The following is a 25,049-nucleotide window of genomic DNA, read 5'->3' as shown; positions in this document are numbered from 1 at the left end:
AGAAGAGACTGCAGCAGTTGGGTTTTTTACCAGAGTCTTATGGGAAGGGCAAGAGTTTCCCTCTCCTGTCCTCTTTTCCTTGCTGCATTGAGTACAAACTACTTTTGCACTTTGAACTCAGATTGTAGGAACTGAAGTAAGTTGAGGACAATGGGGAAAAGTGGGAGGACAGAGGTACTGGGACATTTTTAAAGTCACTACAAAAGTGGGAGGACAGAGGATTAATTGGAACTGTCCCTGACAAATTTTGACAGTTGGAGGGTATGTAAATTATTTTCTGAACTGCTTCAGGCTGCAGGTAGGAAACTGTTTGAAAACTTTTCTATGAAAAAACAACCACCATCCCCACTCATTAAAAACTAACAGCAAGAATGCTAGGCTAGAGCCTATTTCATTGACGTCTTGCTTTCTGTACACAAAGGATCTATATCTTTATCTACACCTATACCTATTTCTATTAAGTTTCTCAGGTGCTTGCTGAAGCATCAATGCCATGCTTTTCTGGAGTCACCAGTCAAGGAGACAAATCTCAGGGTGAGCACCACTAGAAAAGGAAAACCTTTCATTTTTGTGCCTCCAACAATTTCCAGCTAGCCCCAGGGCTGACCGGCTCAGTGAAAAGGTGTGTGTATGTATGTTGCAATTACAAAATGTTAGCAGTGTAAAAAAATCCTGGAGAATGAGGAGGGGACTGAACTCAGAGCTGATGAGTAGGGGCATCGTGTTATCTGGAGCAAGGCAGTAAGCAGAATGCCAGAATTGTGACTCATGATTGTTTTAGTTGCACAAGCACCAGTGGTGGAGGACCTGGGGAGAAAAGTTCATGACATGACGTTTGGCCTTCCACAAACCCAGGAATAGTGCCTAGAAAAAAAAAATCTGGATGTGTCATTTGTGTTGCAGCTAAGACTGAACGGCAGGTCAACCCTAGCAGGAAAGGTAGTAATTGCTGTAGCTGCTGGATATATTTTGCCCCCTCTCTGGATGGCCCAAAAGTTTTTTTCCCTGGTCCTGGAGTACCATATTACTCAGTTAACCACATTTTGCTGATATACTTCAATGCGTCCTGTGTCCATTTCCAAAATTTGCTGTCCCAGAAGCACTTCTGCTCCTTTCCCAACCTTCACCTGTTTGGCCTCTATGACATTGTAAGAACCTATCCATGTGACTTCACAAGAGTCTACCTCCTGCATCTCAGATTTTGTCCCTAAAATTTTAACATGGAAACTAATAACTATATACACACAGGTGATAGCCATCTCCTTCCTCCTCTCCCCTTCTCTCTCACTCTATCTCCCCCTCTCTCAATCTCTCTGCGTATAGAAATTAATGCACACAAAATGACATATAAATTTTATCTGCATGGATACATAGGTATGTAGGTAATAGATATGGATATAGGTGTGCATTGTTGACTGTTCCCCTGAATATATAAGCAATTACTCATGATCTTAAGTGCCACAGTTCAGAAATGTTTTTATTAAATGATCTGCAGTTTATATAAATTACCTCTGAGTCAAGAATATTTTGGAGGAGGAATTTTCCATATTTCACAATTTCTTTTTTGAAAAAGGCTGGCAAACAACCTTGCAATTTCTTCATGTCAAGTCACTGTCAGTGAGGCAGACAGGACATGGCTGGAACTCATCTGATTAGGAAGTTGCCATGATGAGAACAGAGCTCTCCTGGGGCTTTATATCACAATTTTTTTTTTCAAAGAAAGAGAAAATTAACACGGCATTAAGCAAAAAAGGGCATAAAACACACAGAATGCTCTAGCTGCCTTCCATTTTAGAGGTAAAACATAACCTCACAACCAGTAAAGGGTTGATGACAGAAAGTAGCAAGAACAGCTACTTTTTTTTAAAGATAAAGCCCTGTTTCAGGCTGTTGCCCATCTGGCACTAAAGGTTTTCCAACTGATTACCCCTTATGTACTTTTTGAGCCATTCTCTCAGGTTTTTGAAAGCAATGGTTCTGAGGAACGCAAAGACTTATCTGATGCTCAGTGCATGTGCTGGAAAATGCACATCTTTGATATTTAATTTGTTCTTGTATTTTCAATACAAGAGTTGTAATATGATGTAATACTAATGTTTGCCATTTGTCATTAGTAGCATATGTACTGCACCCTAAGCTGATATGATGAAGAGCTTTAGAACAGCTTCCAAACATTATATATAAGCAATGCAGATGCTGTACGCATCCGGTCTTTGTGGGAATATGCTTTTCTTTTCCACATGAGCAGTGCCCACATCTGAAACACACACATCTCTCCAGGGGGATATGTACAAATTTCTGTTCTGGATGTGACAGTGGAAGAACAATTTACTTCTGCTTCTTCACCTTGGGTACCTATGTAACATCTGAAACTGTCCCAAGCTAAAGGGGAACTTTCTTCAGAGCAAGGCTGCCAGTGTTCAACACTACATAAGTAAGGTCTATTCTGAAGAATTTTGACTGCAGTTAAAAGGGTTTGGCTCTTTTTGTCTTATTTTTTGGGGGGACTGGAGAAAAAAGAGTAAATTGTTCCTTCAAATGTCATCAGCTTCACAGACGTAACCCAGCTTTACCCTGGAAAGATATGACACCATCAATATAGCATGCTGTATGGATCCCCCCCCCCCCCCCAAACAATCAGGGAAATAGGTCTGACCATTTTATCATATTTGGGATCAGGTGTTGAACTGAAATCATTTGGAGATAAATGTACATTTGAAGATCAGTTCAACTTTATCGATTTTAAATCAGCAGCAAAATTCTTCAGATGATGCATAATGGGAAGTTTTGTTGGGGACAAAGGTGTCAAGGATGTTAATGAAATCTGGCACACAGTTTTTGTTGCAACTTCCATGCATATCTGATCCTATTGATTTTAAGTGCAAAATTAAAAAAAAGAATAAGACAAAGTTGTGTTTCAAAAAAGAAGAAGGAAATAAAGCCACGATGGAGAGCAATATTCAATGAAAAACACAGCCCTAGGTTTTCTTTTAAGCCTTATTGATTTTCTATTCTTTGACACTTGTGTAAGCTTTCAACATCTGGCTTGGTCAATCTTGTATAAAATTCTGACAGAAGGAAAAGAACAATTATGTAACAAGAAGCAACTGAGAAAATCCTTCAAACAAACAAACAAACAAAAAAGAGAAGAAAGATATTTAACATCCTATTAAATAAATAACTTAGGGAGAAATAAAAGGCATGGCATTAGCATACAAGGAGGGGAACATACTATTTATTTTGTTAGAACAATTTTACTCTAATGTGCTTATATTTCTTAATCCTATTCATTTCTTCCACAAGACCATCTCAGAATCTTCTTTATTTCTGCATATGATCCATGTGCTTCCAGTAAATGCTTGCGTGCCTAACTGTTCATTGGATCATCAGGCTTGAATGAGCAATGAAGGTCTTTGATATGAGTTAGTATTCCATAAATAACTTTCCCCGAACATCATTCAATACATTGTCTCATGTCCTTTAAATTCTATCGGCAAGATAAAATAATAATAATAATAATTTGTTCACACTGGAAAGAGCTCCCATCCCATTTGATCCAGCTTGTGTCTTGATTATAAGATATGACACAGAACTAATTAGAAGTACTTCATGTGCCTGCAGAGAGTACAAAACCTTCAAAGGCTTCCCTCCTCTTTTCAATCAAGCAGACGTCTGCACTGTTTCTGCCTTTCCTCTTCAAGAGGATTACCAAGTATTCCTGACAAATGATCTTTGGTTCAACTGCTATCAATAGAACAGGTCCTTCATCTGTGGCTCGACTACCATTGGGAGAAAATGAGCAGTAGTGTTTTTCCTCCTGGTTTTCTGTCCTTTTCTTGTGGCTCCTCTTCCGTTCAAGGCCACAAACATTTGTCTTCCATTATGTTTCCAAAAGAACGATGCATACGTATTGTATCCATTTTCTTCTATCCTCTCCTTTAGTTTACAGTCATTGTTAAACTCCTTCTGTTTGCAAAAACAAAACAAAACATACACACAGGGAGAGAGAAGATCAGAATTTAAGACATGCAAGATCACACCAGAGAGAACTGGCAACTTTCACATTTCCCGCCAGCCTGAGTTTTACATGACAGCTGTTGTGTGGTTACTTTTATATAGTTGTGTTCTACACTGCCAGTTCAGTGTTTGGAAGTGGGGGACTATGGCTAGGAGCACTTGCTTTGGAAGTAACAAGCTCCTGAGTCCATGTCAAACATTAGTGGTGCATATAATTTACATTGACCCCAGAAAGGAACTCTGTTACCAGAAGAGAGGGCAAAAGAGGACACCAATTTGTATAAAATGTGCTCATGCTGATTTATATAAATAGACACACATTTAGAATGAATTACTATAATTTAAATAGAAATGCAATATATTTCACCACAGTTGGGAATGCACTGAGCACATGACCTGTGTGCCTGACCAGCCTGCTGTACAGACACTGTTAATGTGTCTATTCAGAACCCCTGCTCTCACTTCTTATTTGTCCGGAGGGGTTGTTTTTGGTTTGTTTGTTTGCTTACTTGCTTTTAAGCTACACTGAGACTTGGAGCAGAGGTTGCCTTTAAACCTCTTGAAGATTGCCCTTCAGGCAGAGGTTGTATTTGACTGCCATCCCTTCAGAAACAGATGCTTATATCCTACATTAGCTACTTAGCTGTCTATGCCTAATGTCTCCTGGCTGGACCACCCGAAGCTCACTTTTAACAGTCAGCAGCATTGAGTTCACAAGGAGGATCAAGTTTACAGCCCCCTCTTTCCATCCAGCGAGTGAGGCTGCCACAAAAAATATGATTGTCACAGTCTCACTTGCTGGTGGTAGGGGTCTGGAGACATCATTATCCTTGTGCCCCATCAGCAGCTTAACAGACCTCCTTAGCATCCTGCTGCTGCTGCTGGCTGTTAAGGTGGGGAGGTCCATGTGGTTAGGCATTCATGGATTATAATATAACTGATCTGTGTTCAGATCCTCGTCTGATAACAATATCTTTTTTTAAAAAAAACACCTGTAACATTTACATTTAAATGTACTTGCAAATATGCAGTTCAGAACATATCTGGTACATTTCTGAACCAAGAACTGGCTTCTAACATTTGATAAAGTGCAGCTTTTGCTGGATAGCTGTGTTTTTACTATCTGGAAGGTACATATCAAGTCAGCTTGTATTCCAGTTCTTGAAGAAACCTTAGCTGCATACCGAGTGAAATCCACCATCCTCACACCTATTAATTGAAAAGAATAATTATATACGCAAATGAATGTACTTTCTAGTGATACATATAATGCTGAATCTGGTTTGGCCCCGAGGTCTTAAGGCATTTGGGAATCAATTCAACCACAAGTCTGTGCTGCTCTTTTATGACATAAGAGGCCTACCATGCACAAGCTTTCATTTTTTGAAAGATCAACCAATCAACTGTGCAAGTTCAAAATAAATTTGATCTGTTTCCGCCCCCACCCCCACCCCCCGTTCCCCATCTAGAATCCAGGTCTGCTCTAGCTGCATCTACCTTTCCCATGAATTGGACACATCACAGATACATGTGAATAACAGCAAGGAAATTCAGTTGGGCACCAAATCTATGAGTAGATTTTGTCATTCCTGAGTGTTAGCACATGTTTTGCACATGGCTCATATCTTATTGAAAAACTATGTTGGAAATGTTTTAGAGTGTGAGAAAATTTTTTATTGAGGCTATTTTTCATATCCATCTGCTTATAAAAGCCAAACTACTATACCATACCAATCTGAGTCCAACTATAGGAGGTCTTGATGAGAATGAAAAGTCTAACTAATATATCCTGGAAATCCTGCTAAAATAACCTGTTAAGCATGGTTTTGGTGCAAGGGTACAAAATGTTCCACATACCACAGCCAAACAGGGGAAAGGCCCTGCACATTGGTATTTTGATTTCAATTCCTGTCAGCCAAAGTAAATCATAACTGTGGATCTTGTTGTTCTTGTTCTTGTGGACATGAGGGCCTTTGCGGGGAGAAAGAGATTTTTGTTGCTGGCAGGAACGCTTTTGTTTGGCTTATGGGAAAAGGAAGAAAAAATCTCTGATAAATTTATTCATGGTGGATTCTCTTACATCTTTTCTGATGGTGGTAAACCAACCTAAATCCAACTGTTCATCTCAGTGGGAACAGACATATTAAATCAATGGCACTTACTTAAATGTTAAGTTACCAATTTCCCATTGATTTACTATGTCTACTCTAATTAAGTTTAACAATTGGATTTCAGCATATGTTTATAAAAATGGATGTAGAAAGTTGAAAGCTGTGCAAGTTCAAAGTTCTATAGGTCAATGTCTGATTTGTAGAACCGCTGGTTTATCAATTAGATTAATTGATTATATTTGTTTGTAAAAGCATGTTCATGCTTTCTTTGTGACAGGTAACAAGTTTCTGTACTGGTCTACTTATAGAATGAAAGTTTGAAAAAAAAACTGTCTCCAAACACTTCTTGGGGGTGTGGAAGGGAATTTCACCACATTTTGGCCCTGGAGGTCAACTTCTGGGTCACTTCTTATTGAAACAACAGCTTCCTCTGGGGCTAAAATGGCTCTGGAAGGTCCAAAATGTGTCCATTGTGTGCACTCCACTCTTATAGGATGTTTGAGAGATAGCAAACCTTTTGAAATCCCCATAAAACTCTTTTTTTTTTTGAGGGGGTGGGCCTGCTTGAGGCCAATACGCTGCATTTTCCCCATCGGTTCTCTAGTGCTAACCTTGGTTCGTCACAGTCACAGTCACGTTTTCCTACTATGTGACCTTATGCTACTATCTAAATAGTGTAAACTTGGTAAATGGGCAAAAAGAAAACTATAGAAACATTGACCATGCACCTGAGAAAGTTTTTTTTTTTTTTTTTTAAAAATCCAAAACATAGCAGCTGCATGCCAGCTTTATTTTAAAATGTCATATCATGGTTACCAGGCTGTGCAGCTTCAGAATGGCAGGTATTTATTTTTATGAGCAGCAGTGAAGTTTAAATGCCATTATATTTTTTGGGAGATTTAATCCAGGAAGCAAATATAAACATTTTACTGAAATAATTAAAACACATTTTTCATTTTCTCAGATGGAGAAAGAGAGTACCGTGTCTCCTATACAACTGCTTGTATTAGTCCCTAGTCTTGCGAGGGGGAAGGAGGGAGTTTTATGCGGAAGGAACTGGCTATATAGCTCAGTAGCAGAACACTGAACTTGAAATGCAGAAGTCCCAGGTTCTACCATTGGCATCTCCAGTTAAAAGAACCTAGTAACAGGTTTTGGAAATAACTCTGCCTGAGGCCTTGGAGAATAGACAATACCTGGAAAAGACAATTATCCAGCAGGGCCAGACAGAAGGTAGGGAAGGGCCATAGCTCAGTTGTAGATCACTTGATGTGCCTCCTTAACATCTCAGGTTCAGTCCTTTAGCCCATTCACACCACACAATTGTAGTGCTGCATGCCCCTTTCACTGCATAGCAACATCCCATGGAATGCTGTGGAGAGGCATTTAGAATTCTCACCAGAGCAGTCTAGACTACAAATCCCAGGATTCCATAGGATGGAACCATGACAGTTATAGTGGAATAAAAATGCAATAATTGTGTAGTGAGACTAAGCATCTTGCCATTTCCAGGTTATCTTGCCATTTCTAGGCATCTTGCCATTTCCAGGTAATCTTATGTGAGGCACTGGAAAGTCACTGTCCGAAAGCACAGAACTGAATAGGTTATTAGTATAAGGAAAACTTCAAACAAGAGCAAATACAAATCAGTATCTTTGGAACAAACACTTTCTTGTAGCCCAATTCTCTAAATATGTTTCCCCAAAACTAAGCCTAACCAAGTACAATGGAACTATGTGAGCCTGAAAAGTAGGAAGTGGGACCAAGAAAGTGAAATGTACTTACAGATCCATAGACCTTTCCATTCTTGTTCATGGCTAGATAATAATTGCTGTTAATGGATTTCACTGCCACAACTCCAATTTCCACAGATGTTATTGCCAATATGCCTACAAAACAAACAAACAAAAAAGGAGGAAAATGAGAGTGGCTTAGGTCTAAGACTTTGAGTCTCATAATTAAGGAGAGAGGGAAAAAGAGGATTTCATGGATAATAAATATGATAAATAGCTAGAATTAAAACAGATCTATTTGAACCTTACTCAAATCCTGTTAATATGCAGGGCACCCTACCAACCCACCAGCTTCAGAAACTTTCACAGCAAGTATATACACAAATGTTGTTTCAATTATGATGTTTCCTCTCCAATCCCTGTGTTTTAAACTCCATAAATATTGAAACAGCTCAAACTCTTCTTAGTGTAGATTTTCACTGAAATTTATCAAAAGAGACATCTAAACCACAGCATTAAATTAAATCTATAGCATATGTCAACAGAATGGCAGATTCATCCCAATAGGCAGAAACAGTGGTAAGCACTTTCTTCCTTATTCCTTTTAGGACATTTAGATAAAAACTAAATCTCTCAGCCGTATAAAGTTGATACACTCATTTTTGGCAAGCATGTTTGACATTCTGGGGTATGGTTAAACTAAGACTGATGTCCCACACTGTATTGCCATCTCAGATAACATAAAATCCACACTGGTCTGTTTGCAATAAAATGTGTTTAGATTTTCCCCACTGAAGCAACTATGGGCACAGTTTCATTGGGATTTGTGGGGGGATGTTCAACTCTACCAAATATATGTACAAAAAGCAGATTAGCTCAATTCCCTCCTCCACCCATTGCAGTGTATTGGCCAGATAAACTATCCAAATATCTATGTACCAATTTGCACCATCCTTTGGGTTGCAGAAGGGTGTGTGAGTGACTGCGCATGTCAGTTCTCTTACCTCTAGCTGCCTGCTCATGTAACTTTTTGGCCCCAGCTGCATGCTATGTGCATGCTGGTACCAGAAAGCTACATGACTGTCTTGCCAGAAACAGAGAACTAGCATGTGCATCCGCTCAGATCCCCCAGGTCAAAGATGGTACAACTTGGTACTATTATATATATATATATATATATATATATATATAGAGAGAGAGAGAGAGAGAGAGAGAGAGAGGGTTTGTGCATTTTCAATAACATACATGTTGACTATAATTAAAGAGATTGTAGAAAAAGTGAACTATTCCATGCTGCATGGGTAGCTGAGTTAAGAGAAGGGAAGAGTATGAATACGTCCATTTGTTGCTGTTTTTAAAAACTTGTGATGCTGAACCCTTTTTTGCTTTTGAGTATTTGAACACTGATTAGTTATTTGATGATCCACTATCCAGTGATTCAAAGCTATCAACAATGGATGGAAAAGATATTGAAGAGTCCTGGGGGCGCATAAGAGTCCTGGTGGAGCAGTGGTTAAATGCTTGTACTGCAGCCACTCACTCACAATCAACTGAGTTCAATACCAGTGAGAGGCTCAGGGTCGACTCAGCCTAGCATCCTTCCAAGGTCATTAAAATTATTACCCAGCTTAGGGAGTGCTTAAGTGCACTGATAGGTGATATGGAAATGTACTTGCTATTACTATAGTATTTGAAAAATGCTTTTAGAAAACTCAGGTTTTCTGAATGCTAGAAAACCTCGATATTGAGAATCCTAAGCATATGATAATAATTGCAGTTCAGGACATCTGCACAGATGAACATGACTTTTTTTTAAAACAGGAAACAAGTTTCCTGCAAAGACAACAACATTTTTGTGCACAAAGTAACCTTCTGTTTTCTGTATGGAAAATGATCTATTTTTCTACAAATGAAACTTGCTTTCTGTGCAAAAAGGCCACATACATTTGTATGCACAAAACAAGTGCTAAATTGTGAATAGCCTTCAAAAACTGCAGTTTTCAATTACTTTCTTGCAGTGAGGAAGAACATGGCAATAAAAAAAATCTTGCCTGCAAGAAGAAAATTTATATCCTTACAATATGAACAGTTCTGTATATGCATTTGACTGATATATTAATGCCTTCCTGTCACTGACAACAGAAAACACAACACTCTGATCTTTCTGTAGTATAAGATGTTTAGCATTTATCCCCTGTAATAATCATGGGAAGAATTTCAGTGGGACCAAGAGAGAACAGCAGAAGCCAAGCACCATACATTGGACTGTGCAAAGCTCCAGTAGGTATGAACTGGCACCTCCATGCACATAGTTGGTGCTGTAATGAGTGTGATAAAGGCACCAAGGTGGTTGGGGTGGTGGATCTGCTGTAACTATTTAAATTCCAGAAGCTGTGGGTGACGGTACCTCCACCAGTTCATGTAGTCAATTTATCCATATGAATCTGGCCATAATTCTGCCACTTAGTGCCATGCTCCCCAAAGCCTTACATTGGTGGCTGTCAGCTGTTTGAACCATGTTAGCTATAGGCAGATATGAGAAATGAATACTTTTTGTTGTTATGGAAGGGATGTATATATACATATGGGTTGCAATCTTGTATGTTTGAACTGTGGTCAATCCAACTGTCTTCAATAAAAATAACAATGTAGTTGGGCTCATGATGGCAGCTTCCAGTTCTATTTGTTCCAGTAGTTTACCTGGAAATACTTTGTACAGCAGTGCACATTTCAGGCAACAGGTATCAGAGGCAGGAATGGAGAGCTCTGGGGGCCCAGGTGTCATCTACTGACAATATATACAGATATGCAATAGTGCATGTTGATGTATATCAGAGATGGGAAACATGTGGCTCTCTCATAACTCTAGTGTAGCCCTCCTGCATCACTAAGCACTCCTTGATTCATTGCTGTCCAAGAACATATGGATGATTGCATGAGTCTCACCCCAATACATATAATGACCATCTTATAAACATAATGCTTCCTTATGAAATGGTTGTTGCCCAAAACTGCTTCTTGGTGGCCTCCATAGGACTGTATTGAAATTAATAATCCATGGACAAGATATTTGTGTGATTAAAACAGATGAGAACTAGAAATAACCAGAAACAGTTGTGCATACAAAATTGTCTATGAATGGACTGAAAGCACCTTTCTGAATGAAGTCTAAAAATTACAACCGATTTTTGTTTTCAGTAACATTTTATATTGCTTTTGTGAAGACAACAGATGTGTGTATGTGTGTTTGTGTGTGAGAGATTCAAGTTTAATCCTCAAACAATAAAAGAATCAGTTTTGACAAGCATAGGCAATTAATGTGGTCCACATGAATGGGAACAGCCAAAACATTTTTGCTTTCTTTCTGCCACAGGATTTGTGAACTCAGTACCAAGCCTGGCATCCATTCAGCAATCCAAATCCACTCTTCTACACAGGAAAAGGGGAGAAAAGCAACAACAACCCACTCTTGCGCCAAAACTCTGTTGGCACTCTGATGTGAACATGTCGCTCCCAGTGAGCATGACATGTTCCTTGCATAGATGGCATCAGCTCTGTAGCTTTCAGTGAAGCTGTACAGGCAGAGTTATCTGATTTGTAGTGAAAAGAAATGCATGAGAAGTGTATGTGTACACCAAAGCTTGCTACACGTGCAGTGAACCTCTGGACTATAGTGCAACTCAGCAAGCCACACAGCTTGCAAGAGAAGAGACAGGTGAGGAATTAAACTGGAATCAAACCTCTGCCTAATCCTACAGTGCTAACAACTCACCAAGCTGTATTAGCTATATCAGTTTGCCCTAATATCAGATCCACCAACTGGTTAATGGAACTAATAGTTGAGGATGGTTATGATGAAAGAAGTGTGAAGCAAGAGGCAATTCCACTTGATACAAGTACTGACCTAAAACTAGGAATGTAAATCTGTGCGCTTTTGCTCAGGTAAGAACAAAGAATCTCTGGCTCTCTCCAGACAGGCCTAAAGTGCACCCCCGTCACATGCTAGGGGTTGGCCAAGGGCGCACCGCCCATACTGGCCTCAACCCTAGCACGTGACGGGGGAGTCAAAATGGCGGCGCTGTGTACACATGGGCACTGCCATTTTGACATGATAGATGCTTAGCGTCCGCACATCTTGGCGTCATTGTGATGCTGTAAGTGTGCCATTGGCGCACTGCGGCATCACAAACATGCCGCAAGAACCCACTTTTTAAGGGTTCTTTTTGCTGCCCGAGGGAGCCGCACGGTTTGTCCACTGCAGCTCCCTCGTGCAGCAAAACAAGGTGCAGATAGACTGCCTTTTTGGGGAGGTCTGTATCCTGCCTCTGTTTCAAGAAAATTGTCAAAAATTAGCAAATTTTGAAGACTAGTCACAGTTGAATTATTCTGTGTAATGCTAATTTCTGTATGGAAATGTTGTTTCCTGTGCAGAAAAATGTCCATTGTTCACACAATGTAAGTCTCAAACTGTGAAGATTCTCACCTATCTAGCATTTAGCATTTACATTGCTATACCACTTATCAGTGAACTCAGCACTCTCTAAGTGGTTTACAGTCTGTCAGCCAAGCCTATCTAGAGTTCTTATCAAGGTTTCCCAGCACTTGAGAAACTTTTTTGGGGGGCCATTTTTGAATATTTTAAAATATTTTCCCATTCCCACACCCAAGAAATGAGTACAAAGACAACTGCCAATTTTTCAGAAAGGGGCAAACACTCGCTAACTCAAATATGTGCAACTTGGTGTCCACGTGTTGCTTTGATTACAGTCCTCATAATCCATGACCATTGCCTGTAGTATCTGAAGCCTGTGGATGTCCTAGTTCAAAACATCTACAGAAAATTGATACCTACTACTGACCAAACTAAAGATTTAAGTTGTTAAATTCTTAATCAAACTCTGATGAAAATACATCTGAAGCTCTGATACTCTTCATCAAGCTCTGATGAAAAATATATAGACCCACAATACACTTGTTCCTCCATATTTGCTAGGGTTAGGGGCACAAGACCCCCGTGAATATGGAAAAAACACAAATAACACAAACACCATGTTTTTACCTGAGAGAGCACCTCTCTAAGAATCTCTAGGTCCTCCTGTGCAACTCTGTGTTCAACGTCCGACAGACACTGACGACAGAACTGCACTGGAGGAGCTACAAATGCCTAGTAAAGTGTTCTCTCTAGGAATCTCTAAGTCTTGCAGTGCAACTTTTAGTTAAACTTGACCATAGAGTTGCACTGGAGGACCTAGATATTCCTACAGAGACCATATTAATCAAATTCATGAATAATCAAATCCGCAAATATCAAATTTGCAAATATGAAGGATGAGTATATTTGCTTTGACTTGTTTACCACAAAAAAACAAAAACAAAACCTCTTAATTAAATTGCTTTATAAGCATCCACTGTTAGTGAACTACAAGGACTGTTTAGGTTTGGTTAATTAAGAACAGCCTCTCTACTGTAGCATTTAGTTTTTGACTCTTAGATGATTATTTGGAAATCCACAAGTAGGACATGACTCTAATAGAGACGAAAAGAATATTCATCACTATCTATTTTGCAGCTGAAAAATGGATTTCCTGACATTACAAAAACCTTAAATCAGAATTATTTTTTCAAACACTTCAGAGTATGCAATACTGGGAAGAACAGTGCAAAAATGTTAATTTTATCCCACACTGGGATATTTATATCCCTAGACAGCAATATTAACTTTCCATTCATGTTCCCTAGGTTTGAGTATCACATTTTTTGGATTTATGTATCCTATAATTATGTATCCATATAGATATGAACCATGTCTTAGGGTCACCATAAGTCAGAAATGACATGAAGGCACACAACAGCAACAATTCATAGCTGCTCCTCTATGAGAGAGCTGACATCTGGCATCCCTCAGAGCGCCATTCTGTCCCCATGCTGTTTAAAATTTACATGAAGCCGCTGGGTGAGATCATCTGGAGAGATGGGGTGGGGTGTTATCAGTACGCTGATAACAAATTTATTTCTCTATGTCTCAGACTGTTTCAGTGACCAAGGAGGGCATCTCCCCCCTGAATGACTGCCTGAAGTCGGTAAATGGATTGGATGAGGGAAAATAGACTTAAACTGAATCCAAATAAAATGGAGGTACTCGTGATAGGTAACCCCAATCCAGGTATGGAGATAAGTTTACCAGTTCTGTATGGGGTCGCACTTCCCCTGAAAGACTGCGTCTGCAGCTTGGGGGTGCTCCTGGATTCGTCGCTTCAACTGTCTTCTCAGATTGATGTGACAGCCAGGAGTGCCTGTTATCAGCTTTGGCTGATACGCCAGTTGTGCCCCTACCTGGAGCAGCGGGACCTAGAAACGGTTGTACATGCTCTAGTAACCTCTCGTCTTGATTTCTGCAATTCGCTCTACATGGGGCAACCTTTGTGCCACGTCCGGAAGCTCCAATAGATACAAAATATGGCAGCCAGACTGGTCGCCAGAAAATCCAAGTTCGACCATATTACACATATTTTAAAATCACTACATTGGCTGCCTATTAGCTTCCGGGCACAGTACAAGGTGTTGGTTATCACCTATAAAGCCCTACATGGCCTGGGTCCAGTCTACTTGAAGGAACGCCTCCTCCCATAAATCCTTCCCATACACTCTGTTCCTCCAGGAAAAACCTCTTACAATCTAGAAAGACCAGTCTGGCCGTGACCTCCCGGAGGTCCTTCTCTGCCACCGCTCCAAAAACCTTTAATGACCTGCCAGAAGAGATTGGCCAGTTATCATCACTCGAGGCTTTTAAAAAGGCGACAAAAACCTTTCTCTTCCGGCAGGCCTTTTCCGACTGATAATGTCCAGAACCAATTGAATCCCCCTCCTTTTATTATTTTTCTTATTTGTGGTTTTTTTTTTTAATTGATATATTGTTATGTACTTTTAACCATCTTTTACTGTTTAATTTTATAGTTGGGAGGGAGGGTTGGGCCGGGGTCTTGTTGTTTTTATTGTGGTATACTGTATTAACCTTGCTGTTACCCGCCTCGATCCTCAAAGCAGAAGAGGTGGGATATAAATAAATATTTATTATTATTATTATTATTATTATTCATATAGAAACATCCATTTTGTACCTTCTGAACCTGCTAATAGAAAGGAATACATGTTGCTTCAGAAATCCATAGACTGTAAGGAAAAAGTTTCAGAAAACCAGGCATGCATTCTAAAAAATATGTGTGATTAAAAATGTGTATATCTTAATAAAAATCTGGGTAAGTACACTTTGAGATGCAAAAATGTCGAAAATGCACACATAAATATTTGCACATTACCTTGCCGAAAAAGAAGTCTTGCTATCTAATAAACAAACAGGACAGAATGAGAATGCTGGTGGGGAGCTGAGAAACTGCCAAATTTTCAGATTGCTATATAGAAGTGTAATGACCATCTTGATTACGAGCAACTGGTAACCTTAAATCATCTTTTGAATTCATCCAGGTTGGTGGTCATTTAGTTTTTGACTCTCAGATGAATTGCATCTTGAATTGCACAGTTTGACTGTACACTTGTGAAGAAATACTTGCTTTTATTTGTCCTGAGTTCACTTGTCCTCACTTTCATTGGAGGTTCCAGCTTCCAGGGTGCACCTGCACTGTAGAAATAATGCAGTAACACTACTTTAATGCAATAACACTACTTTAACTGCCATGGTGCCATCCTACAGAATCCTGGGATTTGAAGTTTTGGGAGGCACCAGCACTGTTTGGCAGAGAAGGCTAATGCCCTTGTAAAACTACAAATCCCAGGATTTCATAAAACAGAACTGTGGCACTTAACAAGGTGTCAAACGGCATTATTCCTACAGTCTAGATACACCCCTAGCCTTAAGAAAGATTGGAGAAACACATTAATAATTTTTGAATGTTTCTTGTTTCATGTCTTTACAATAGTTCCCTTCTCCAGTGGCACTGTTCCACTCTTCTTCCCCTGCAACTGGTATGCAGTGGTATATTGCCTCTGAACATAGATTTCCCATAAACCATGGAAAGACCCATCTTCCATGAAATCGTGTAATCTTCTTTAAAACCTTCTAAGGATGCATCCACACTGTAGAAATAATGCAGTGTAGTAACTCTATTCTGTGGAATCCTGGGATTTGTAGTTTATCAGGGTTTCAAAGCTTTCTTTACCAAAGAGTTCAGGTAGCTCTTAAAAGCTACAAATCCCAAGATTATGTAGGATGGAACCATGGCAGTTATAGTTGTGTCAAACTGCATTATTTCTACAGTGTAGATGCACCTAAGCTAGTAGCTTTCACCATATCATGTGACCGTGAATTTGATAAATCAGTTATGTGTTGTATGATGAAGATTTTGTTTTTGGGTAACACAAGGAAATTACTAAAAGAAAATAGTTACCTTTATAGTGCCAGTGCCCTCCGAATTTGTTACAATTATAGTTAACATTAAAAAAAAGATATACTTTTGGTTATATCTGATTTTTAACCCATTCTACAGCCTGTACCTGTACCTGAACCATGTTCCTTTTCTACCATAAAAGTGCAATTTTCTTGTTGAGTTACAATATCAATGTAATGTAGTTATAGCAGCAGTGTTAGAAAGAAGAATGAATTGGAAATAGATCCAGAAAACCTATTGGCCATACAGCAAAGTACAATAGCATCCAAATTCCACAAAATAGTGATACCTTTATTGGCCAACCAAAAGAATGTATTTTGTGCATTTTAGTTGGCCAATAAGTGTATCAATATTTTGTGGATTTGGGATGTTCTTTTACTTTTGAAACAGATCATTACTCTGACTAGGTAATTGCAAGTTCTGAAGTTAGACTCTTTGGAGTAAGGGCAGATGAACTAAACAAATACAATCTGAGCTAATATTTCCAGTGAAAGACAAATGAAACCAATTCTTAGGAAAGAACTAATGCAAAATGGACTCCAGAGCTACTGCTTGTCAGAAACATTTATAATAATATTTATGGTAATATTACAATGATCATGAGTTCGCCTAAAAATTTTTTTGTGTTTCTTCCTGCTGCTCTGGATGAACTCACTACACTTCTGAACTCTTCCAAACCTGCAACTTGTTCTCTTGACCCAATTCCTACTCATCTTCTAATCTCTATAGCTCCTTCTTTTCTGCCCTCGCTTCTCCATATCTTCAATCTCTCTCTCTCTCTCTCTACAGGCTCCTTCCCTTCGGACTTCAAACATGCTCTCATTTCCCCAATTCTGAAAAAAACTTCTCTTGACCCCTCCTCTTTGTCTAGCTATCGTCCGATTTCTCTTCTTCCCTTTCTTTCTAAAGTTTTGGAATGGGTTGTTTATTCACACTGTCTTGAGTTTCTTGAAGCTAACTCCATCCTCGATCCCTTTCAGTCTGGTTTCCGCCCAAGGCATTCCACAGAGACAGCTCTCACTAAGATCTTGAATGACCTTTTACAGGCCAAGGCTAATGGCCTTTACTCTGTTCTCATTCTTCTCGATTTGTCTGCAGCCTTCGACACTGTTGATCACTGTCTTCTAGTTGATATACTCTCTGACCTTGGGTTCTCAGACTCTGTTCTCGACTGGTTTAGATCTTACTTGTCTGGCAGATCTTTTGCAGTAGTTGCAGGCAGTCAGACTTCTTCTCCTGTTCCCTTATCTGTTGGAGTTCCCCAGGGCTCTGTTCTGGGTCCTCTTCTGTTTTCTCTCTACACACTGTCCTTAGGAAAACTCATTAGCTCTTTTGGTTTTTCCTGTATACCGATGACACCCAGTTGTATCTTTCCACTCCTGACCTTTCTCCAAGGCTTGAACAGCAAGTTTCATCATGTCTCACAACTGTCTCACAGTGGATGCACCATCGGCATTTGAAGCTCAACATGTCCAAGACGGAGCTTCTTGTCTTTCCTCCTAAGCCCACCCTTCAACACTCCTTTTCTGTCTCTGTGGACAACATTTGTATTCAACCAGTCCAGCAAGCCCGCAGTCTTGGTTTTATCTTTGATTCTTCTCTGTTGTGTATCCCTCAGATCCAGACCACAGCCAAGGCTTATAGATTCTTTTTGTACAATATTGCTAAAATCTGACCTTATCTCTCCGCTTCTACTGCCAAGATCCTGGTCCATGCCCTAGTGATCTCACGACTTGATTACTGTAACGTCCTCCTGGCTGGGCTTCCTCTTTCTCACCTCCGTCCTTTAATTTCTGTCCAGCATTCAGCTGCACACATTATCACATCCGCCCACCGCTCTGACCACATCTCTCCTGTGTTGGCATCCCTTCACTAGCTCCCATTCCCTTTCTGCATTCAGTACAAGCTCCTGCTGTCGACGTTTAAAGCCCTCCATGGGCTGGCCCCTCCTTACTTATCAGACCTTATTTCTCCTCACTTTCCCACCAGGGCCCTCTGTTCTGGTAGTCAAGGTCTGCTGTCCCAGCCCAGGATTTCCTCTGCCCCATCCCGGATTCGTCCCTTTTCGCTCGCTGCCCCTCACTCCTGGAACCTTCTTCCCCCGCAAACAAGAGCCATCACTTCTTTAACCAGCTTCAAAATGGAGTTGAAGACCATCCTGTTCTGAGAAGCGTTCCCAGGCAGTGCATAATTGTCACTTGCTTTTTGATGTTCTTTTGTTGCCTGTTTTATTGAATCATTTCCTGTATTGTTATGTATTTTATATGTATTATCCTACTAGAGAGGCAGGCTAGCTCCAACAGGCCTCCCTGGAAGATGGTTAACCATCCATTAAGAACCCAAGCCCTCCCTCCAGTCCATCTCCCCGATCCAGGCCTTGGAGGTAGAGAAGAACTGATGGCCCTCATCCCCTTCCCCACCACCACTCCCCTCTCCTTCTGTGTCGTGTCTCTCTAGATTGTAAGCCCGAGGGCAGGGAACCTTCCAATTAAAAAGATTGTATGTACAGCGCTGTGTAAATTTACAGCACTTTATAATAATGAGTTGTAGAGTCCATCGAATGTTAAATGCTTACAGACAGAGTGGTGCCTGATTTCTGGTTCATGAAGATGACAGATGTCATAAGAACTTTGAAAAGGAAAAGAAATCCCTGTCCATCTTAATCTATTTTTGTTCAACAGGAGGTACCAAATGGCCCATCTGACAATTTGCACTGAGAGCCTCTCCTGTAATTCAACCATTGGAGCTTCTTTTCAATATGGCAGGTCACTTCTTTCTCACTGTCACTTCAGCTGGCATATTTTCCTGGTTTGTGATTGATATGATTTGGTTCTCTCCTTGTTAGACTACAATAGGGACGAGCATAAGCTATTATTTCATAAAGACATGCTTTTTGTTGTGGTTTCGATAGCAATGCCAGATTGGATTAATTCCTCACTGCATTAGCATTTTCAAGGAATTTTATTAGTTTGCGCTCTCATGATTTAAAATTGAATTATACATTTTTTATCATCTTATGCCTGCAAGGATTGCGACACTCTAAAAGAAACAGCAGTTCTTTTGAAAAACAAAGTACCGTATTTTCCGGCCTACAAGACGACTTTTTAGCCCAGAAAAATGTTCCCTGAAGTTGGGGTTGTCTTGTTTGCCGGAAAGCCCCTGGGTCCTAAAGAGAGCCCTTGGCAGGGAAGCCTTCTCTGAAAGGCAAAGGAGCGTCCTCCTCCGTTCCTTCCCTCCTTTGCTTTTCCCCTTCCTTCCTTCCTTCCCTCCCTCCCTTTCTTTTCCCCTCCTTCCTTCTCTCCCTCCTTCCTTCCTTCCCTTTTTCTTCCTTTTCTTCTCTTCCTTCCTTCCTTGCTCCCTCCCCTCCCTTCCCTTCCTGTCCTCGGAAGGCAGAAGGTCTCTCTATCTTCCCTACTGACTGGCAGTGTTGCCAATGTGGTGACTTTCACACAAAAATGGGGTTTTTAAAGAGCTTTGGGTGTGATTTTGGTGCCTGGCTCTATTTCAGGGCAGATTTGGTGACTTGCCCATTTCGGCTCCAGCAGCCTGAGAGTGAGGCTGGCTAGAGAGCAACCAATCCTTTGGAGTCACACGCTCACAGTTTTCAGCCAATCAGAGAGAGGGCTGGAGAGTGGTCGCCAACCCACCCTCAGAAAAGGGTCTCTCTCTCTCTCTCTTAGCCCCTGAGTCCCTCTGAAAGCCAGGCTACAAAGCAACCAATCCTGTTTGGATGGAGTCACACTAACAGCCAATCAGAGAGAGGACAGTGGTTGCCCCCCCCCGCCCTCACAAACTACAATTCCCAGGATTCCCTGGTTTTTCAAGGGAATTGCCTCCACACTTCCAGATCCCAGCCCCAGAGAATGAGTCTACAGCATAATCAGTGTTGCCAATTTAAGTCCACTTCTGCAGGTGCATTTGGATTTAATAATGATAATAATGGTGATGATGATGATAGAGAGATAGATCTTGTAGCACCTTTGAGATTCACTGAAAGAAAAGTTGGCAGCTTTCCTAGACTTAAGCGTACTTCCTCAGATGCATGGGAATTGTAGTTCATTGTGGCACCAGAGCTCTTTCTGATAGAACTACAATTCCCAGGGTTCCCTAGCACTGAGCCAGGGCAGTTAAAGCGGTCTCAAACTGGATTATTTCTGCAGTATGGATTGGTCCTTGAGCATTTTTAATAACCAAGGTTCAAAATACACTGCAGAAATAATCCAGTTTGTGACCACTTTAACTCTCCTGGCTCAGTGCTAGGGTATCCTGGGAATTATAGTTTGTTGTGGCACCAGAGCTCTTTCTGATAGAGAAGGCTCAATGTCTCACAAAACTACCATTCCCAGGGTTCCTTAGCACTGAGCCAGGGCAGTTAAAGCAGTCTCAACCTGGATTATTTCTGAAGTGTGTCTTGGATCCAACTCCGGCTGCATCTTCACTCCAGAGACAATCCAGTTTCATACCGTTTTAACTGCCATGGCCCAGTGCTATGAAATCCTGGGAATTGTAGTTTGTTGTCACACCAAAGTTTGCTGAGAGAGAAGGCTAAATATCTCAGAAAACTAGAATTCCCAGGATTCCATAGCACTGAGCCAGGACAGTTAAAGGGGTGTCAAACTGGATTATTTCTGCTATGCGGTTGCAGCCGAACACGTTTCTATTTGGCACAAAGCTTCCTGGGCTTTGATTCCAATAGGAGCCACTTGGACTGCCACGGCTCCATCCATACAGAATCCCTGGGATTTGTAGTTTGGATCAGTGCCCCTCCCCGCATTCTTTGGGCAGAGAAGGCAAAAGACCTTATAAAACTACAGATTCTAGGATTCCAATAGGATGGAGCAGCAGCTCTTAAAGTGGTGTCAAACTGCATTAATTCTAAAGTGTAGATGCACCAAGAGGAAGGGCGGGAGGAGTTGTCGAGGCGGGTGAAATAATGTTGTGTATGCTGTTATTTCAAACGTGGAACACACTCCTTCCTCAGAGTGTAGTGGAGTCTCCCTCCTCTTCCCCTCCTTTTCTTCTTTCTCCTTCTCCTTTTTTCTCCTCCCCCCTCTTTCTCCTCTGTCGCTGCTGCTGTTGTTGTTGTGTGTGCTTTCAGCTCCTTTCTAACTTATCATGGAAGAGAGGGGTGGTCTTATACGGTGAGTATATCCCAAACACTCTATTTTAAGTTGTAAATTTGGGGGTCGTCTTATACGCCCAGTCGTCTTATATGCCGGAATATACAGCATCATTTCCCAGTGCAATAAGTCCCTGTGCTGTGCTGTTTTGCTAGCTGATTGTTGAAGTATAAATCTGGCAGGTGCTGCAGATCAGACTGAGCAAGCAAACTATTATACTTTGACACAACAGTTCAGCCAAAATGAAAGGTATTTTAGTACATAATGCAACAAACCTTTCAACTTAGATTTGATTGCATTCTCATATTAATCCAATATATCCTTATTTAGAAAACCCAGAATGGCTAATCAGAACTGAAGTTAAAACATTTACACTGTATGCCACAGGAATGAAATCTGGATGTGTTCCATTACGCTTGTTTAAATCAACTCAGATAAAGTGTAAGATTATGGGTATCAGATTGTGGTAAGGAATGTGGATGCAGTGGCTTTTGAGGTCATGTGATGCCTGCTATCAAGAATAACAATGGTTTTCATATCTGAATGTCACTTTTTAAAAAAGAACTCTCCGTTGGAATATTTTTTAGATCCTTTACTGGTAAAGCTAGGTTTAGATGAATGTTGACTACTGGGTGATCTAGAAAAGAAGCAAATGAATAAGTAAATAACTCTTGATTTGACAGTGCACTCAGATTTCTCAGCAGTTGCTTGATACCCTAACAAACATGAAGCCCTATAATCAGCAGAGAGTGCAATGGCTGTTCAGATCCCTCAGTGAATTTTCCTGGACAATAGATAATTTTTATCAAAGCAGACAATGGCATCTGTACAAATATTCTTCCAAGGCAAAAAGAACCTTTTCAATGTCTGATTACTAGGATTTATAAATGAATAATTAACCCATCTAAAATGATCGAGGTAAGTTTTATGTCCTCTTTAAGAATATGATCCAAAATGGAGTTTCTTGAGTAGAGCCTGGAGGCACTTTTTCATTGCTCGGCTGAGAAACCCCATTTTCCCCCTCATGCCGTGAATGGAAAAGTGTTTAAACTTTACATAAGCTAAAAAAGAAAAAGTATTTAAATGATAAGGAGCAAGGTAATTAAACTCATTACATACGGAGGAGATATACAAATGAGAGGGGCATGGTTTAAAACTGTGTTTTGCATCCCTGAAACACTGGGGTCTATTTCTAAATAAGCACACATAGATTTCAGCCATGATCATTATTTCCAACAATTTTGTGCATTGATTGTGCATTCATATACAGTCACCCCTCCTAATTCACTGATCTGAGATCCGCGACCTCCAAAATCTACGGTGGGGCAAATTTATCTGCTATTTTTAAACAACAACAAAATCACATAATTTAAAACTATTTCTCCACAAAATAGACATACTTCACGATAATTATGGGTTTTTTTTGGCGCATATTGATATATTCTTTGGTGAAAATTTGGAGAAATGTAAACAGGAAAGCTCAGTGTGAATCAGAAATGTGGATTGAACAAAATCCTTGAGCAACTGTAACAGTAGGTGTGAAAAATAATTTATTTAAGGGACAGGCATTCTAAAATGGTTTGTACATATGCTCTTCATCAAGACAAATTAAAAAGGATCTAATGATCCTGCCCTTTCAGATCTCAGTGAACTGCACACAACATCCTCCTGTCTGTTACGTCCGTGAAGCAGCAACCAAAGAAAACTTTTAACAGGCTGTTGCCATTTGACCTGTTTAAGTGCAGTTACATTAAGTTGGTGTTTCTGATTGATTTTAGTGATTGTGAAGAGTCACATGTATCTAAAGCTTTGAGGTCTTTAGGATGGCTCAGATTGTAAAAAGGAAACCATGGTTTTAATGCTAACAGCATTTGCTTCCTCAAACTGTGTAAAACGGAAGACTTCCTCATAAACGACAGGCAAAAAACCAATAAAACAATTTTGGTGATTCTCGGCAGTAGTTGCTCAATTCAAGTTGCATTCTCTGGAATTTTTGGGAATGTACACTTGTGGTCCTCCTAATTGTTTTAAGGCAGATAACACATTGTTTTTTTTATTTTTATATTTTGCAGTCAGAACTCTGTAAACTGCAACAATTATGGTTAATCCCACTTGACCACATCCACTGTAAAAGCATGGTTCTCAATGTCCAAATCATTTCCAACTCATTATAATTAGAAACACTCCAAATATCAACATGAGATATGCCCTGTAGACATTGCATGTGCTTGCTTTATAGATCCGCAAGTCTGAAGCATATTCACCAGAGGAGCCAAATATACTTACCTTAAAATCAACTGCCCTTTTATAGTTAAAGCAAGTACTCATTATATAAAATGACAAGGGAACAAAAGAATGGTTGGGCATCTCACCCCACAAAGAGGACTCATTAACAAGAAGCCTGTGTGGTTTTGAACATTGTTTCCTAACTTTTTCACACACTCATAAAAAACAACATGATAGAAACAGGATCTATTTACAGAAATCACAAGCAGCCATGGAAGTAGTCAAAGGTTGGTGCTAACAGTTAAAACAAAGCTGTGGAAGTGAGCTCAAGATGGCCTACATTGCAACAGCAATAGCATTACATTTTAACACTGCTTTATAGTGAACAAAGTATTCTCTAAGTGGTTTACAATCTGTAAGCCAATTTCCCCCAACACGCTGGCTACTCATTTCACTGACATATGAAAGGATGGAAGGCTGAATCAACACTGGAGCCCTGGGACCAAGCTCACAACGTTGTGGCTGCAGTACTGGCATTTAACCACAGCACCACAAGGGCTCCTCAGGGACGTAGCTAGGATTTTAGGAAGGGGGGGGGGGGTCCAGACTAAGTGCCACCATTATAATGGGGCTTGGGTGTGGCGGCGCAGCAGCACACACCATTCATTTTTCTAATGGAAGGGGGGGTCCGGACCCCAAGAACCCCCCCCCCCTTGGCTACGTCCCTGCTCAGTCTACATTGGTCCCCTCTTCCCCACTTACTTCATAGAACAACCATGTGGGATAGGTCAAACTGAGAAAGAAAGGCTAGGCCAGTCACTATATATGCATGGCTCAGTGGAGACTAGAGGGCAAATTTCAGAAGTCCCAGTCAACTGCTCTAAGTAGTACACTACATTGGCTCTCATATAGACCAAATTAGAAGAAGAAACACATGTTACAGACTACTTTCATGGTCTAGGAATAATTTGTTGATGGATGGCACTAGAATTTTGGGAACCACAATTTATCTGGGTGCATCAAAGAAAGTGTACTTTGTTCAATGAAACAGTAAAAAGCAGTTGTAGTAAGAGAGAGACTTGAATGGCTACCATTATCCCCAAATGCCCCGCACAAAGGAGGGGATCAGTACACTTTTTACTAGTTTCTCGGTTGGATTTAATGAAAAAGACCTACAAGCTGGTTCCTTATCATCTACTAGCATCAGGCCAGCACATCTTACAAACAGTGTACCTCTGCTCTTTCAAAATCAAAAAGTTGGTAACACAAGTCACTTTAATGCAATGGATATTATTATAAGAGTTTGTATTTTGAAGTAACAACTGGAAATAGAGGTTGCTATTTTCGTTTGTGTCCTTTCAGGTCATTTCAGAGTTACCATCCTAAAGTGGATCATATAATGAGTTTTGTTTTGTTTTGACAAGATTGTTCAGAAGGGGT

At 40.3% G+C, this 25,049-nt stretch overlaps 1 protein-coding gene across 3 annotated transcripts in view; it reads right to left on the bottom strand.

The window, feature by feature from the left end:
• Nucleotides 1-2,626: 2,626 nt before the first annotated feature.
• FGF10 (fibroblast growth factor 10) overlaps nucleotides 2,627-25,049 on the bottom strand; it is a 121,019-nt gene continuing 98,596 nt past the window's right edge. Inside the window, exons 3-5 of one of the 3 annotated variants that reach the window (XR_016277789.1) lie at nucleotides 7,914-8,017; nucleotides 5,875-6,039; nucleotides 3,896-3,966 (exon numbers count right to left, since the gene is read on the bottom strand). Coding sequence is in view for 2 of the 3 variants with exons in the window: in XM_089495828.1 (XP_089351954.1) it covers nucleotides 3,748-3,966; nucleotides 7,914-8,017 (323 nt within the window). In the remaining variant the exon portion in view is untranslated. Of the gene's footprint in view, nucleotides 3,967-5,874; nucleotides 6,040-7,913; nucleotides 8,018-25,049 lie in introns of all 3 variants that reach the window. The other 2 variants (XM_089495828.1, XM_089495838.1) reach the window with 2 other exon arrangements.

The sequence above is a fragment of the Sceloporus occidentalis genome, unplaced genomic scaffold (assembly GCF_023333645.1).
Source record: "Sceloporus occidentalis isolate IW3139 unplaced genomic scaffold, rSceOcc1.0.p SCAF_1, whole genome shotgun sequence".
NCBI classification, from domain to species: domain Eukaryota; kingdom Metazoa; phylum Chordata; class Lepidosauria; order Squamata; family Phrynosomatidae; genus Sceloporus; species Sceloporus occidentalis.
Note: the sequence above shows the minus strand (reverse complement) of the source record. Positions and strands in the feature narration are given on the sequence as shown.